General features: G+C 40.5%; 1 protein-coding gene across 1 annotated transcript in view; it reads left to right on the top strand.

Annotated features, from left to right (window-relative positions):
* PHEX (phosphate regulating endopeptidase X-linked) overlaps positions 1-16,064 on the top strand; it is a 197,016-nt gene that overhangs the window by 61,917 nt on the left and 119,035 nt on the right. Inside the window, exons 10-11 of the mRNA XM_081221774.1 lie at positions 1,731-1,824; positions 3,975-4,103. Coding sequence (XP_081077900.1) covers positions 1,731-1,824; positions 3,975-4,103 — 223 coding nt within the window. The remainder of the gene's footprint in view (positions 1-1,730; positions 1,825-3,974; positions 4,104-16,064) is intronic.

The following is a 16,064-nucleotide window of genomic DNA, read 5'->3' as shown; positions in this document are numbered from 1 at the left end:
GGCTAGATTTTACTGATGAGAGTGGTGGTCTCCGAGGGGAAGTGTGCATACCTCAACAAGATCCACTGGGTCTGAGAAGAAAACTTTAGAACTTCTATATATCTTTATTCTTTCCATTGAAAAAATAACTAGACTATATTGAGTTTTGCTATATAGATGGCCATGGACCCTTCATTTGATCTGCATGGCACATATGAGGCAAGACAGTGTTACCTTCACTGGTTAGTCTTTATTCCATATATTAAAAATAATCTCAAGTCATTTACATAGACCTGTAGATTTATGAATTTTATTATTGGTTTAATCCTCACAAAATGGACAAGTGATTTAAAAAATTCTTGTAGAGAAACAGGAATTGAAGCTATTACTAATAGTATAAGCACAAAGTGAATGGGAAAAAAATGGCAGAAGTGGCCCTTCTCCCACTCTAGTTACGCCGTCTTGGTTGGCCAGCTGACAAGGTAAAAACAATGGTGTTCTAACCAGATCTGGGAAGGATATGGTCAAAATATTTTGAAATAGTCAAGACAACCATATGAGATGTTGACTTACATTGACTGTCATTGTATTGACCTAATCCTATATGGATAATGTGTCTTGAAGAATTACCTAAAAGTGTTTGAAGGATTAACTAAGGACTTTGGAAAATATCTTTCATTTTATCTTTCAAAATGTCTATTTCTATATTTGTGAAAAACATTCCTGATATGTTAGTCCATTAGTATATCTCTATATAAAATAAAATGACTATTCATATATTGGGTGTATATGCTGAAATAAATTTAATTGCTAAGAGTGCATGTCCACTGGGTTAGGATGCCATGCAAATGGGAGTGTGGGTTGTTCTTGATGGGCCAGTTGCCATCATCATGTCACACTGCTCTCACATGGCTGCCTGACCGAGAGCCATCTCAGGAATGTGTGTTATTAGTCACCATGGTAATGGCACAGCTGGGAGGGGATGGGTCATTAAAAATTCATCATCACTACTGAGGTAGAAATTAACTCAGATCACACATCCTTCTAAGGTCAGGGCATGTTTTGCTTATAGAAAAAAGGCAACACTTAAGAAAATGTAACGGATTTTTAAAAATATGTATTATGGACATTACATGAGTGTATGGGGTTGTTCATATGTTTGGAAGTGAACAGCAATGAAAACTGGAATTTACTCTGTCAAACATTTTGTCACTTATTTTAACTTCACAATAGCCCTATAAGGTAGGGATCATTCTCATTGTATGACAAAGATAAAATCAATGAGCTTAAGTGACTTGCCCAAACTCCCACATCTAGCAGGTTTGCAACCAGGTGCACATCTAGATAATTGGTATTAGCCAATATATTGCCTTTTGTTTCCAAAAGGTAAGAATTCATCTGCATTTTATCAAGTCACTTAATAATTGGAAGTTCTTGACAATTTCTAGACATGAAAGGCTGGGTAACAGTGGACTCCATGTCCTGAGTGGGAAAGCAAAATGTTCATGCTGAGGCCTGGGGCTGGAATTTTCATATCATCTATCTATATTAGGTGGTGAAAAGCAAGCCAATTTTGGTTGAGCTTATTGACACTGTATCATCTTATGTCATTTCTCAAGTGAAAGTTCTGCAGTTTTGTATGAGCAAGAGGTCCCTCCGTGGAGCTTTGCCAACAGATTTTCCCAGGGTGTTCTGCAGAGCATCAGATATCAAATTCAACACAAGAAATGTGCTTCTCTTTCTGTTAACAGGACCGTTGCCAACTATTTGGTGTGGAGGATGGTTTATTCCAGAATTCCAAACCTAAGCAGGCGCTTTCAGTATAGGTGGCTGGAATTCTCACGGGTACGTTTTAAGATTGCAGTGTTACATCACTGGATAACTTCACATGCCAGAACAGTCTGTATATTAACCAATCCAATAAAAATCATCTTCAGGGATTAGATGAAACAATCCAATTGTTTAAACAGAGGGAGTTTTGCATCTCAAACTCTATTTTTTTTTTTTGGCTTTATTTCTTTTTATTGAGGTAAACCTTACATACAGTAAGGTACACTCAAGCTCTTCTTTGATGAGGCTATATAGAGATATTGAGGGCAATACTTGGGACCAACATGTTGTTTTCGCTCTCCCCTTCTTATCAATTTATTCCCCTTTCCCCCAGTGCTTTTAAGTGGGTCACTGTAATTATAATTTTAATATTTCCTAGTGATATATTTGCAACTGTCTTTCATTTTCAGTATTCTGAATATTCAAAATACGCATGATATAAGTATTAGATGGTAAAGTTTCATCTTTAATTTAGGGGTAGAGTTTTGTCTTTAACTCTACCTTGATCTTCAGTCTTTTAATTTATCCTAATTCTACTAGGCCAAAGAGGCCTAAATTTAGTCTCCTCTGAGATGTGGCTCAACTGCCTGAAACACTTTTCTTCTCCCCCTCCTCACCCAGCTCTGTGATCTTTGCTCCTCTCCCACTCCTGTTGTCCTCTTAACTTACATAGGTGTTACTCTTTGTCTCAGAGGCTTTTGTCTTAGTAATTCTCTTACTAATATAGGACTTAAGGATTTTGTGGCTTTTTTTTTTTTAACATTTTAAGAATTTTGTGACTTTAGAAAATATTTTAAGTTAATTTTATCTCAATTTGGAGTTAAGTAATGGCAAATTTTGAAAACTATAATTTCATTTAACAGACATTTTAGTTACTAGAGAAAGTGATAAGTAGAGAAGTTCTTAGTGGGTCATTACTCTTGAGTAGTAGCACAATTATTTTGGATACATTTTGGCCCTTAAAGTCACTAGAGTATTGAGCTTTATAGAGAACATCATAAAACAACTATATATGTTGAGGTCATATCAAAGTGTTAAGTTACAAAAAAGGTAGATTATATATATGTGTCTGTGTGTATTTTTAACTCCCATGGCTCACATAAAAGATGGTACCCAGCTGCTTTCCACCCCCACTGTGAAGAGAATAGAGAGGTGTAAGAAGTAGTTTGTGAAAATTTGAGGTTAGGTATGAAGGGATGTTTCTTGAGCATAAAGTGCTAAATATAATACTGAATTGTCAAAGAAGATTGTAAGGTCTCTTTCTCTAGAAGTTTTAAAAATAGATTCATTCATTCCTTACCTCTGAGAGTGGTTGTGTTATCAGAAAGTAGAGGAAGAATAGATGAATTTCATTGTTAATCCCATTTGCTCTGAACCAACAACCTGAGTCTAACATCGTTCAAGGGATGCCTCCAGCCACCATTCTCAGAGCCTCCCTCCCTTGCTGTCTGCCTTCACTTTGCATTTTGAGTCCTCCAAACTCCCAACCTGCAAGGGCAACTTAAACGATATGTATTTCTTTGCTTTCATCCCCCAAGAGTAAACCTTTGAGCCTTCCAAGTCCTGCTTTGGAACTTCCTTACTTGTTTGTAAGCGTTTTCTTGAAATGGTTTAATTGGGACAGATGAGAAAAACATTTACATTTGTTTTTTACTTGGTCACCAGTGTGTTCTGTTATGACACAATGTAAATATGCTTCCTGGGTTGTTCATGGTGGGCATATTTTCCTGGTCTGTCTTATGAGTGTACTTCCCAGAGCAAGGAAACCCTCACTGGGCAGGAGCTTTGATCACCTACTGATGTTAGACCTTTCTTGGTGGAAATTAACTACCATCTGGACACTTGGACAGCATCCCCTCTCATCCCTGTTAACTGCAGAAAAGCTATGCTATTGTCCAAATCCTTTGTTTAATGGGGAAAATTGGAAGGAAAGGAGGAATACATTATTATCCACTCTTAAAATATTTTCACTTAGTTTTAAATATAATGGGACAAGCAGAATATTTTTCTTCATCCAATTTTACCTTTGGTTTACTATCTGACACATGTATATGGGTTGGGGCCTGCAGTGTTTTGTAGACTGTTTCCTTCAGGTTGTTTGAACTTTTTTTCAGTCGTTGGTTTTATCCAAGTGAAGCTCAATCTGGATTGATTATCTCCCACAGGTAATCCAGGGTACCACAACTTTGTTGCCTCAGTGGGATAAATGTGTCAACTTTATTGAAAGTACCCTCCCTTATGTTGCTGGGAAAATGTTTGTGGATGTACACTTCCAGGAAGACAAGAAGGAGGTGGTAAGTGCTGCTCCCCAGCTGATAAAAACAAGGGCGGTTAACCAGATCTGACATGTATATGGTCAACAGGCCAATATCAGCCTTCTAGCTCTTCAAGTGACAAATCTAGATAACAGTTTTGCTTCAAAGAGGAATTCCTGCAGTACCATATTAATTGAAAACTCAAACTCAAATGTAGAATGTTATCATGAAAATTAAGAAAATTTAGAAATGAGAAAACAGCATGAAATCATGCCTTGAAGAGTCAGAATTTCTCCTGTAGAGATTAAATGTGTTAGGTCAATGCTTAGGAAAAAAGAGGACCTAAATAATTTTAGGATTAGATATATGAACTATTGTAATTACAAAAGGTAGAGATTTTCTAGTCAGATTTCTTTGTTTTACAGATGAGGAAGCTGGAGACCCAGTGATGAAGTGATTTGTAATATATTTAACAACTTCTTTTTTTGCCAATTTTATTTATTTATTTTTTGTTCTTCAAAATAAGCAACTTTTTAAAAAATTGAAGTATAGTTGATTTACAATGTTGTGTTAGTTTCTGGTGTACAGCAAAGTGATACAGTTATGTGCATAATAGTTATATATATAATATATATAGTATAATGTAATAATTAGTGATGTTGAGCATCTTTTCATGTGCCTATTGGCCATCTGTGGAGAGATGTCAGTTTAAGTCTTCTGCTCATTTTTTGATTGGGTTGAAAACAAACAATTTTTTAATTGAAATATAGTTGATTTACAGTGTATTAGTTTTGGGTACACAGCAAAGTGATTCAGTTATACATACATATATATCTATTCTTTTTCAGATTCTTTTCCATCATAGGTTATTACGAGATATTGAGTATAATTCCCTGTGCTATACAATAAGACCTTGTTGTTTATCTATTTTATATATATATTAGTGTGTATCTGTTAATCCCAAACTCCTAATTTATCCCTCTCCCCTTTTCCCTTTGGTAAACGTAAGTTTGTTTTCTATGTCTGTGAGTCTATTTCTGTTTTGTAAATAAGTTGATTTGTATTATTTTTTTGGATTCCACATATAAGTGATATCATATGGTATTTGTCTTTCTCTGTCTGACTTACTTCACTTAGTATGATAATCTCTAGGTCCATCCATGTTGCTGCAAATGGCATTATTTCATTCTTTTTTATGGCTGAGTAGTATTCCATCATGTGTGTGTGTGTGTGTGTGTGTGTGTGTGTGTGTGTGTGTGTGTGTGTGTGTGTGTACACCACATCTTCTTTATTTGTTCATCCGTCGATGGACACTAGGGTTGCTTCCATGTCTCGACTGTTGTAAATAGTGCTATTATGAACATTGGGTTGCATGTATCTTTTTGAATTAGAGTTTTCTCTGGATATATGCCCAGAAGTGGGATTGCTGGATCATATGGTAGTTCTATTTTTAGTTTTTTAAGGAACCTCCATACTATTCTCCATAGTGGCTGCACTAATTTACATTCCCACCAACAGTGTAGGAGGGTTCCCTTTTCTCCACACCCTCTCATATTTAACAACTATTAAGTGGCTTAGAAACAAAAAAAATGCAGGGATTTTTTCCCCCTTTCCTTATGCTGTCTTCTAAAAACTAGAGATGTGACATTTATTTCACAGAAAACACTGTCAATTTTTTTCATAAGCTTAAAAAGAAATTCTTTTATTTTGTAAATTTCTAAACGTATATGGAAAGAGCATTGTAATCAACTTCCATGTACCCATGATCTGTGGCTATTCGTAATTGTCATAGTGGTGTTAATGGCCCAACCAGATAAATCCACTAATAAAAGCTGAGGTTTAATTTCATTATTTACTCAACAAATATTTGTTGAACATCTGTTATATACTAGGCACTGTTCTAGGCACTTGGGATACAACAGAACAAAGATCCCTGACCTCATTGAGATGACATTCTATTGGTGAGGGTAGACAAAAAAATCAATACAATGCATACATTAACAAGTGTATTAGAAGATGATAAGGACTCTGGAAGAGAAAAGAATGAGATCAGGGTAAAGACAAATCAGGATTGCTGGAAGGTATGAATATGTGGGGTGGATTGTAGGATTAAATAGGATGATTAAGGAAAGCCTCATTGTGAAGATGACATTTGGCAAAGATTTGAAGGAGGTGAGAGAATTAGATATGGCATCTATCTGGGGGAAGAGTGTTCTAAGCAGATGGAACAGTTAGTGCAAAATCTCTGAGGGAGGGATGTGCCTGGAGTGGTCAGGGAAGAGCAGGGAGGTCCACGTGGCTGGAGCAGGGTGAATGAGGGTGAGAGAAGTAGGCACTGAGGTCAGAGCAATAGCAGGGATGGTGCGGCATTTTATAATACCTGTAGAACATTGTAAGAATGTTGGCTTTTACTCTGAGTGAAGTGGGGAGCTAATGCAGGCTTTTTAGCAGAGGCCTGATGTGACTTGACTTATGTTGAGAGGATCGCCCTGGCTGCTGTGTTGAGAAGAGATTGTATCAGGTCAAGAATAGAAGCAGGGAGGCCAATTAGGAGACTATCAGAGGGACCAGGCCAGAGATGATGGTGGCTTGGACTAGATGGTAGCTGTGGAAGTTGTGAGAAGGGGTTGTATTCTGAATACATTCTGAAGGATAGAACCGGTGCAGTTTGCTGACAGATTTGTTGAGGGATCTGAGAGTAGGAGCTCTGAGTCTGATTAAATGGAAATAGGGAGGTGCTATTAACTGAGAAGAGGAATGCTGTGGGGAGGATCAGGTTTGCAAGGGAAGATCAGGAGTTCAGTTTCGGCCATGTTGAATTTGAGATGTTATCAGACCTCCAGGTGGAGATGTCATGGGGGCAGTAGGGTTATGTGAGTCTTGAGTTTAGTTCAGAGGTTGGGGCTGAAGGTTGGAGGACAGAGGAGGAGTGACATGGTTGTCCAGGGGAGTGGGAGGCTGAGTAAACTGAGGAGATGTAGTGTGGCTGCTCTAGGTGAAGTTGGAGGTCATGAATTTTAAAAAGTCTCCTCATTTTGGCTGTGTTCTTCTCCATGTGTTTCAGCTACACTGGAGGAGAGGGTCTATTTTAAAATAGAAATTTCAATTTAGCTAGGTTTTTTTTTTTGATGTGCATTTTCTTTGTGAAGAATTATATTTTACAAATGGCATGAAGCAGAATATCTAGGTATGATTAACTAATGTAGGGGAGGAAAAATAATTTTTTCTCTACTCTTCTAGGTTCTTGGCTGAGACCCTCCTATAATAAAAGATTAATAGGAGAAAACCAAACAAGTTTAATAACATGTGTACCTCTTCTACTCAGGAAAACTGAGTAACTCCCAGAAATGGCCCAAGCTACCACCTTAAATTCCAAGTCCAGGGCTTCCCTGGTGGCGCAGTGGTTGAGAGTCCGCCTGCCGATGCGGGGGACACGGGTTCGTGCCCCGGTCCGGGAGGATCCCACGTGCCGCGGAGCGGCTGGGCCCGTGAGCCATGGCCGCTGAGCCTGCGCGTCCGGAGCCTGTGCCGCAATGGGAGAGGCCACAACAGTGAGAGGCCCGCGTACCACAAAAAAAAAAAAAAAACCTCCAAGTTCAGCTAAAGACGAAAGAAGACGTTGAGCACTGGGAGAATCCAGACAAAATGCAGTAAATAGGGGTGTGGCTGTGAGGCAGACTTAAGTCCTTGCCTTCTCCATTGCTAAGAGTTTCTAGAGATTTAGTCATGCTCCTCCTCTTGGTACAGAGAGGGAGACACCCTTACAATGGAGATTACCCTTATAAATGTCAATTTCTCTCACAAAAGGGTGATTTCTACTGTTTTCCGGACAATTCCTGTGTCTGCAGCCTCTCAAAAATAATCAGCCCCAAATAATCAATATGCCAAAGGGGCATATTTTGGGATGGTATATTTTGCTTCCCTTTGCTAATAACAATCCATCGTAGTCAGTGAGATATGAATATGTAAGCACCTTGGATGCAGGTGGTCATTAAACATTGAATTTAAAGGCAAAGAAATAAAAAAGTCTGTTAAGCCATGATAATTCCACTGGTTGGTATTATGTGTTGATATGTATTATAACTATGTATTATGTGCTGAGGTTTGCTGTGGAATGCCATACATCTAAGCACATTTACTTGGATTTTTTTCTCTCTTTTGATACTTTGGAGAATTTTATGCCAAGTTCGAGACTTCATATTTGAACCTGGAGGTACTCTCCTTGTAAATAATTCCACTGAAGAATTAATGTCTTACTTCAAAATACTGAATATTCCCATTGTGTTTTCTTTCACTCCTTGGTCGGAGTAAATGGATTGAGAATTTATCAGATAATCACAGTGGTAACATTATAAGCCCTGGGAAGGATATAAAAACAATTAAGGGATAATGGAGGTGTTTTTATATAGCAGGATTTTTTTTTTTTTTGGCAGTAGAAGAATTTTAAGTAATACGAAAGGTATGTGGATTAATTTGTTTGTCTCAGTTTTGGTATGAAAGTCCCTTTTTCATGTGTCAGGATGTGACAAGTAAAGTTGATTTTGGCACTTCCCCCCTTACTTTGATGTACATGGGACGTGAAGGTAGTGTGATAGTTACACAGATACTCATTTATTTTACATAAAATTATTTGCCTCCCTTAAGCAGAAGCTATTTGCCTCAGGGAATACTTAAGTTGGATACTTATAAGAGTAATATCTGGCTTTTTATAGCCGTGTTCCAGGGCTCTCATCCAAGAACCACCTGGAACCACTGATTTACTTGAAAAACATTCTTTATTATTAGCTACAATCCAAAGAGAAAAACAGAAATATCCCCAATGGGACAAATTCCAGAGACACTAACTCAGAGGGGTGGGTGCCATTGTTTTATTTTCAAAAACAGTTGTTAAGCAAATGAATAGTCAGAAGGTTAAATTTCAGGTATTTCTCAAACTTTAATGTGTACAGGAATCACTGAAGGATCTGGTGGTTAAAATGCAAAATTTCATTGCATTTTAACTGGGTCTGGGGTAGGACCCAAGAATTTGCATAACAAGCTCCCAAGCAGTGCTAACACTGCTGGTTTAGGGACCACACTTGGAGTAGCAAGGCCTTTGCATCATTCATTTGTTTGCAGTTACCACCAAAAAACAGCTCTGGCAATTCATATGAGCAGGGCAGGCATTTGACTCAGGGCGACAGTACATCATTTACTAAAGCCTGTTGCATTAGTGCAAGTATTCGCTTCAATTTTCAGATCATAGAAAATTTCCCTGATTCAAATTGCTTTAAGTGGACTGTGCCAAACTCCGTGTGAGGGCCTTTAGGCTACTTTTTAGTTCTGCTTTTTTTGGTTGCTGTGTTTTTCCTCTGAGCTATTTAGTTTTCCTTTGAAAACTGATACCTGGGTTCCTCTAAGAGACTTTGTGCTTCTCAGTATTTCTGTTTTTACAGCCTTTTTTTTTTTTTTTAAATAAATTTATTTTTTTGGGCTGTGTCGGGTCGTTGCTGTGTGCAGGCTTTCTCTAGTTGCAGCGAGCGGGCGCTACTCTTCGTTGCGGCGCGTGGGCTTCTTGTGGTGGCTTCTCTTGTTGTGGAGCACGGGCTCTAGGTGCGCAGGCTTCAGTAATTGTAGCACGCGGGCTCAGTAGTTGTGGCTCGCGGGCTCTAGAGCGCAGGCTCAGTAGTTGTGGCGCACAGGCTTCATTGCTCCGCGGCATGTGGGATCTTCCCGAACCAGGGCTCGAACCAGTGTCCCCTGCATTGGCAGGCGGATTCTTAACCACTGAGCCACCAGGGAAGCCCTCTGCAGCCTCTTAATGGCAAGTTGGCCCAACTGCCTCTGGTTGGCACCCTTTGTTATAGACCCTTTGTTATAGAGAGGGTGGGAGGAGCAGTTCACTTTGAGGTTTCCTTCATAGCAGGGAAAGCGTCCTCCCTCACTCCCCCAACATACCTCTCTTCCTTTTTTTTTTTTTTTTTTTTTTTTTTGCGGTACGTGGGCCTCTCACTGTTGTGGCCTCTCCCGTTGCGGAGCACAGGCTCCAGACGCGCAGGCTCAGCGGCCATGGCTCACGGGCCCAACCGCTCCGCGGCATGTGGGATCTTCCCGGACCGGGGCACGAACCCGTGTCCCCTGCATCGGCGGGCGGGCCCTTAACCACTGCGCCACCAGGGAAGCCCCCTCTCTTCCTTTTTCATTGGGGAAAACACACAGTTTTACATTACTATTTCCTTGTGACTTCCCATATGCGAGTCTGCACGTGCACACAGCCACATTCACGTACAGTCATATTTATTCACTCACACATAACTATGGGAGTTTCACAAATTTAATTAGAAACAGGAAGAATAGCATGTAGAAAAAAGAGAATCCTTCCACAGCAAGCCACCTAAAGAGGCCACATGGAACAATCTCCTGCCTATCAGATAGTGAGCCAGGGCCTTAATCCATGTGGGACTGGCTGCAGACTTTACTTGAACCAGAGGGACAGGCCAGTGGAGTGAGAGTAGGGAGTTGCAGAACTCTTTGGACGGTGGTTGTCTTTATTACCTGAAGTAGCATTATCCAATAGAACTCGATATGAGCCATGTATGGAATTTTACATTTTCTACTAGCCTTATTTAAAAAGTAAAATGAAACAGGTGAAATTAATTCAATAATATATTTTGCTTAACCAAATATATCCAAAATATTGTCATTTCAACAAGTAATTAATGTAAAATTATTAATGCAATAGTTTGTATGCTTTATTTAACACTCAGTCTTTGAAGCCCCATGCATATTTTATATTTATAGCACATCTCAGTTCGGACTAACCCCATTTCAAGTGTTCAGTTGCCATGTGTGGCTATTGGACAGTGCCTGTTAAAAGAATTGAAGAGTTCAAGCCCTGCCTGGAGTTCAGCATGGCAGGGCTCAGTCCCTGGGTGAGCGGGTGCTAGTAGCCAGGACTGGGAAGGTGGAGTTGTTGGTGTCTGACCAACTGGGTTTCTCAGAGTGCTCTAATATGAGGGGGGAAGGATTCAAGCAACCCCACACGAGATTCATGGTCTGGCAACAGGGGTGGGAGTTGGAGTCAAGCTAGTAGTTGGTGAGGATGTTTCAGATTCTCTGGGATAGCAGCTTAGAGGAGGAAACAAATTCTAGACTCTACTCTGAGGTAAGCACCTTGGAGGCTTGGTTCTCACTGGCTCAGGGACCAGTTGGTGTGGAGTCTGCAAGTCAAAGATGTGCAGTGCCTGAAAGGTGCAAAGGACTTAGTCAAGGCGAAAGTCAGGAGTTCCAAGCTCAAATACCCTCACAGCCAGTGAGGAACATTAAATAACGTACAGGAGTAAAGCTGGCTGGGTGTCAGCAGAAGCCAGTGCAAGTGCAGTGACGAGTGACAGCTGACCCTGGGCCTCAGTGTTTGGGACACAGTAGTGATGAATAGGAATGGATGTGATATTCAGGATTCAGCTCAGGCTCTTTTCATGCAGGATGCCTCCCGAGGGTTGCTCGGTTTCTGGTTTTTTGTTTTTTGAGAGAAGTCAGAAATACGGACTTGTATGTGAAATATCCTACATTTTATTTTATTTTATTTATTTATTTTATTTTTTGCGGTACATGGGCCTCTCACTGTTGTGGCCTCTCCTGTTGTGGAGCACAGGCTCCGGACGCGCAGGCTCAGTGGCCATGGCTCACGGGCCCAGCCGCTCCACGGCATGTGGGATCCTCCTGGACAGGGGCACGAACCCGTGTCCCCTGCATCAGCAGGTGGACTCTCAACCACTGCGCCACCAGGGAAGCCCCGAAATATCCTACATTTTAAATCTTGGCCAATACTTTGGAGGCCAAACTGAATATGTCCCTGGGATACCATTTTGTGCCTTTTACACTAACATTTTCTCTCCAGTTTTCAGACCCAAAGTCATGACCGTGTCTGTCAGAGAACTTTTTAAGTTTTGTAATCTTATTTAGAAGATCATGCATAGTTTAAAAATACAGCATATTAGCTAATCATTTAACAAGTTGCTTTTGTGGAAAGTTATATGAAGGGTATGAAAGTATAACTCTCTCAGAGAATTCATGGTGTATTGTCACTGTAAATAGAGATGATGCTCTCATCCTACTGTGACAAACCCCGATCTGTAGGCTCATGACGTAAATGACAGGAGAGAGATTTAGGGGCGTGTGTGTACATGGGGAGGGATGTCTAAAGTTGTTACTTGTTTTTCTCTTCCATTTTAACATTATTAATGATAATTTATATCTGTAACGTATGAGTAAATGCCCCAGATAGATATCAGTGTCCACGGTGGGCACATGAAGATCCCAATGATGGCTATATAATGTTTTAAATATCTGATGATGATAATAAGGTAGCTAACTTTTGCTGAGATTTAGTTGGATGTCTGGTACGCATTCTATAAGAGCTTTCGATGCGTTAACTCATTTAGTCCTGACGGTGGCCCTGTAATTGCTATTACTGCCCTCATGTTTCCAGATGAGGACACTGAGGCTCCAAGAGTTTAAGTAAATTCCCCAAGGTCACACAGCCTGAAAATGGTTTAGGTGGGGTTCAAGTCCAAACGATCTAGCTTTAAGTCAGTGTTCTATTCCCTTGCTTCTCTCTGAAAAACACTTGAATCCTCACCATTTTTATGACTGGCATGAGGAGACCAGCATAATGAAGAGACTTCTTACTGGCTGGTCCTATAATGGATTCACCCTTATCAGGAGATGAGTTATTCATGTATTAAGATCTTATACACATAAAAGGCACATATTTCCTAATTTCTTAGCATTTTAGAGGTAGGGAACAGTTGGAATAGGTTTTGCTTCTAGTAGCATTCTAATATTTTTTTTTTTTTTTTTTTTTTTTTGCTGTACGCGGGCCTCTCACTGTTGTGGCCTCTCCCGTTGCGGAGCACAGGCTCCGGGCGCGCAGGCTCAGCGGCCATGGCTCACGGGCCCAGCCGCTCCGTGGCATGTAGGATCTTCCCGGACCGGGGCACGAACCCGTGTCCCCTGCATCGGCAGGCGGACCCTCAACCACTGCGCCACCAGGGAAGACCCTGCATTCTAATATTTTAAAGACAAATAGAGTGAAAGCTTAATCAGTTCAAGTCTAACCAGGTGACATTGCATTTTTTTTGTGTTCATAGAATTTTCAGCAGAAACAGGGAAACAGTAAGAAACAAGCTGATTATCAGAGATTTCATCTAAGAGCAACATTTGAGGTTCATCTTTGGCTCAGTCCACACACTGAGCTCAATTTCCAGTATTTCCTACATATATCATTCTGAGGAGTGATCCCTGATGCTTGGAATGATGACCTAAGGCTCTGTAAGGTTTCTTCATCAAAACAGTCTTTCAACTGTTTACCATTTTTTGGGGTTACTAAGGCAGAAATGTAAACATACACATCAAAGAACAATTTTCTATCGTGTTGATGCAAAGGAGAAAAAGATCTTTCCGCTTTATGCTTTGAATTGTAGTTTCTAGAAAATTCAAGGAAATTGGAATTCCCATTTGAACATTTTGGCTGAGCTAAGTTATTAAACCACATAATTTTATTTCATTATAGATACTCTGTCCCCAAATTACTTATCTTTATTCATATATCTCAGCTCTGCCAATAGGCATTTTATTGCTGTTCTCTCAAATTATCGGTTTTTGTTGTAGGGTGAACCCTATTAAAGCAAAAAATATTCTGATACTTGTTAAAATGATAAGGAAGACTTTATTCAGGACTATTGCAAAGGGTGTCAAGACTTTCAAAGTAGGAGAGAGATCGGGCTCAACTGTGAACATGGCAGAGACAGCTGGGGCCTGGCCAAGGAGCAGGGTGAAGGAGGCAGTGGATGGAAAATGACTAAGAGGAAATGTTCAAAGGTCAGGGGACTTTTTCTGAAGGCAGACCAGGGTGCACAGATATCAAGGGTGGGGGATGAGGAATCTGACAGATATGGAGGGTGCTCAGATATCAAGTGTGGAGGGGGTTCTCTCTAAACTGACTTACCGGGATTCTTGATAAAACTGGCCTGTGCAGGCCTGGCACAGGGCTTAGAGGAACCTGGCTAGAGGTTGGTCAACGAGAGAGTTTTTGTCAACACTCAAATCAAAGATAAAATCACTGGTCTCTTATTATACATTAAAACATTCTGTATGCAGAAGGTTAATTTAGTTAAAGAGGAACGAATCTTTTATTATACTTTAGATTGAGATTTTATTAAGGGAAGAATTAAAGCTTTATTTACTGTGTAAAACAATTCACTGATTTCTCCTGTACTCTAGTAGCTGATTCCTTTTTCTCTTTATGGTAAGGACATCGTTCATGTCCCCAAGTAATGCCATGGATGACCTAGAGTATCTTCCAATTTTCTGAGTGCTTTGCATGAGCAATTCTGGTAGTAATTCTTATCCCAAGAACGGGTTTCTCCTCCCATCCCATACTGCTGCAGCTGGTGCCGAAGACTTAAGTACCCACATGGGTCCAATTGCAGTGGTGGAGTTTGAACTTGCAACCTCCATGCACTAGGAGTTCACCTCATTAGTTAGCCAAGATAATTGAATTGATGTACTGCCATTAATATTCAAGTTCTCCAATTCCCTTGCTCACCGTTTTTCTCTGTGGTTGAATAAATGAGATGTAACTCTAACGTTAGTGGCAGAAGTCACTTGAAAGTCAGTGTCATGCATCATAGCAATGCCTTTATACCAAGGGGTTCTTGGTTCCTTACAGATGCTGTTACAAGAGTTGCTCTCAGTATAGCCATTGTACTGATAAAGATAGAGCTCCCTTCAACACAAGTCATGCAAAGTAAAGGATATTCTATCTGGCTATCAAGTGTCCCTGTTTCCGTTTCCCTAGGCAATGGTGTCAGCTATTATATCAATCAGTTTCTCTGGGTCTTTGCATAAGATCCATCTGAATTAAGGCAAAACAAACTGATTTGAGTTTTAAAGGGCTTTTAAAATACAGTTATAAAATATTGGCCTTATTAAGAAGTTACATCTGATTTTCTGAAAACTTGCATTAGCATCTCATAGCCCAGTTCTGTTCGTATCATTTTGGGCAAATTAACCTCTTTGTTTCTCTATCTTCCTGCTTATGAATGGTACACAAGGTTTTGCTGCTATAGTAATGCTGTGTAACACTCAGCCACGAAACTTCAGTGGCCTTCACCAATTAACAGTTAATGTTGATGCACCTGGAGTTGGTTGGTGGTTCCCCTGGGCAGCTCTGCTTATTCCGGCTTGGTTTGTCTAATGTCTGGGGCTTGGCCGGTCTAGGCTGGCTTCAGCAGAGGTGGCCAGGATGACGTGGCTCTACTCCAAGTATTTTACTTCCTTCAGCCGGCTAGCCTGGGCACGTTCTCATAGTGATGGCAGAGGTGCAAGTGAGCAGGCGGAGACACACGAGGCTTCCTGAGGCCCAGGCTCAGGACTGGCATAGCGTCATGTCTGCATTCTGTTCACCAAAGCAAGCCACAAGGCCAGTCCAGAATGACAGAGCCGGGAAATAGACGCTGCCTTTTTAGTGAAAGGTCCCACAGCAAAGGGCATGGATACAGGAATGGGGGTATAGAGTTAAAAGCCATCGTTGCAGTGAATCATAGATAGGGATACAAACAGTACCTACTTCGCTGTTTTGTGATGAGGACTGAGTGAGATAATCCATGTAGAGGGCTTAGCACATGCCTGGTGCATAGTGAGTACCCAGTGAATGTCAGCTACTGTTATTACTGTATGCCATACCTAAGATTAATCATGAAGAGAGAATGCATACTATTTATCAAAGAACTGTGGCAACTGTCCTGCATTGAGATCTCTTCTTTCTAATTTCTCTTCAAAAGAGTGAGCGTGAGGCAGGTACCTGGGGGTTTGCTGTTCCTAGTCCTGCATATATGCCCAGTGTAGTAGCTTTCAGTTGGGATAAAGATCCTTTTATGGCTAGTGCCCTAGCCACATTCCAGAACCTGCCCTATCATTTAATGCTAGATCTGGCTCATAAGAGAGTCTCATGCAACT

Source organism: Mesoplodon bidens (assembly GCF_964165515.1).
Source record: "Mesoplodon bidens genome assembly, chromosome: X".
Classification (NCBI taxonomy): Eukaryota; Metazoa; Chordata; class Mammalia; order Artiodactyla; family Ziphiidae; genus Mesoplodon; species Mesoplodon bidens.
This window is presented reverse-complemented; position numbering and strand designations above follow the sequence as displayed.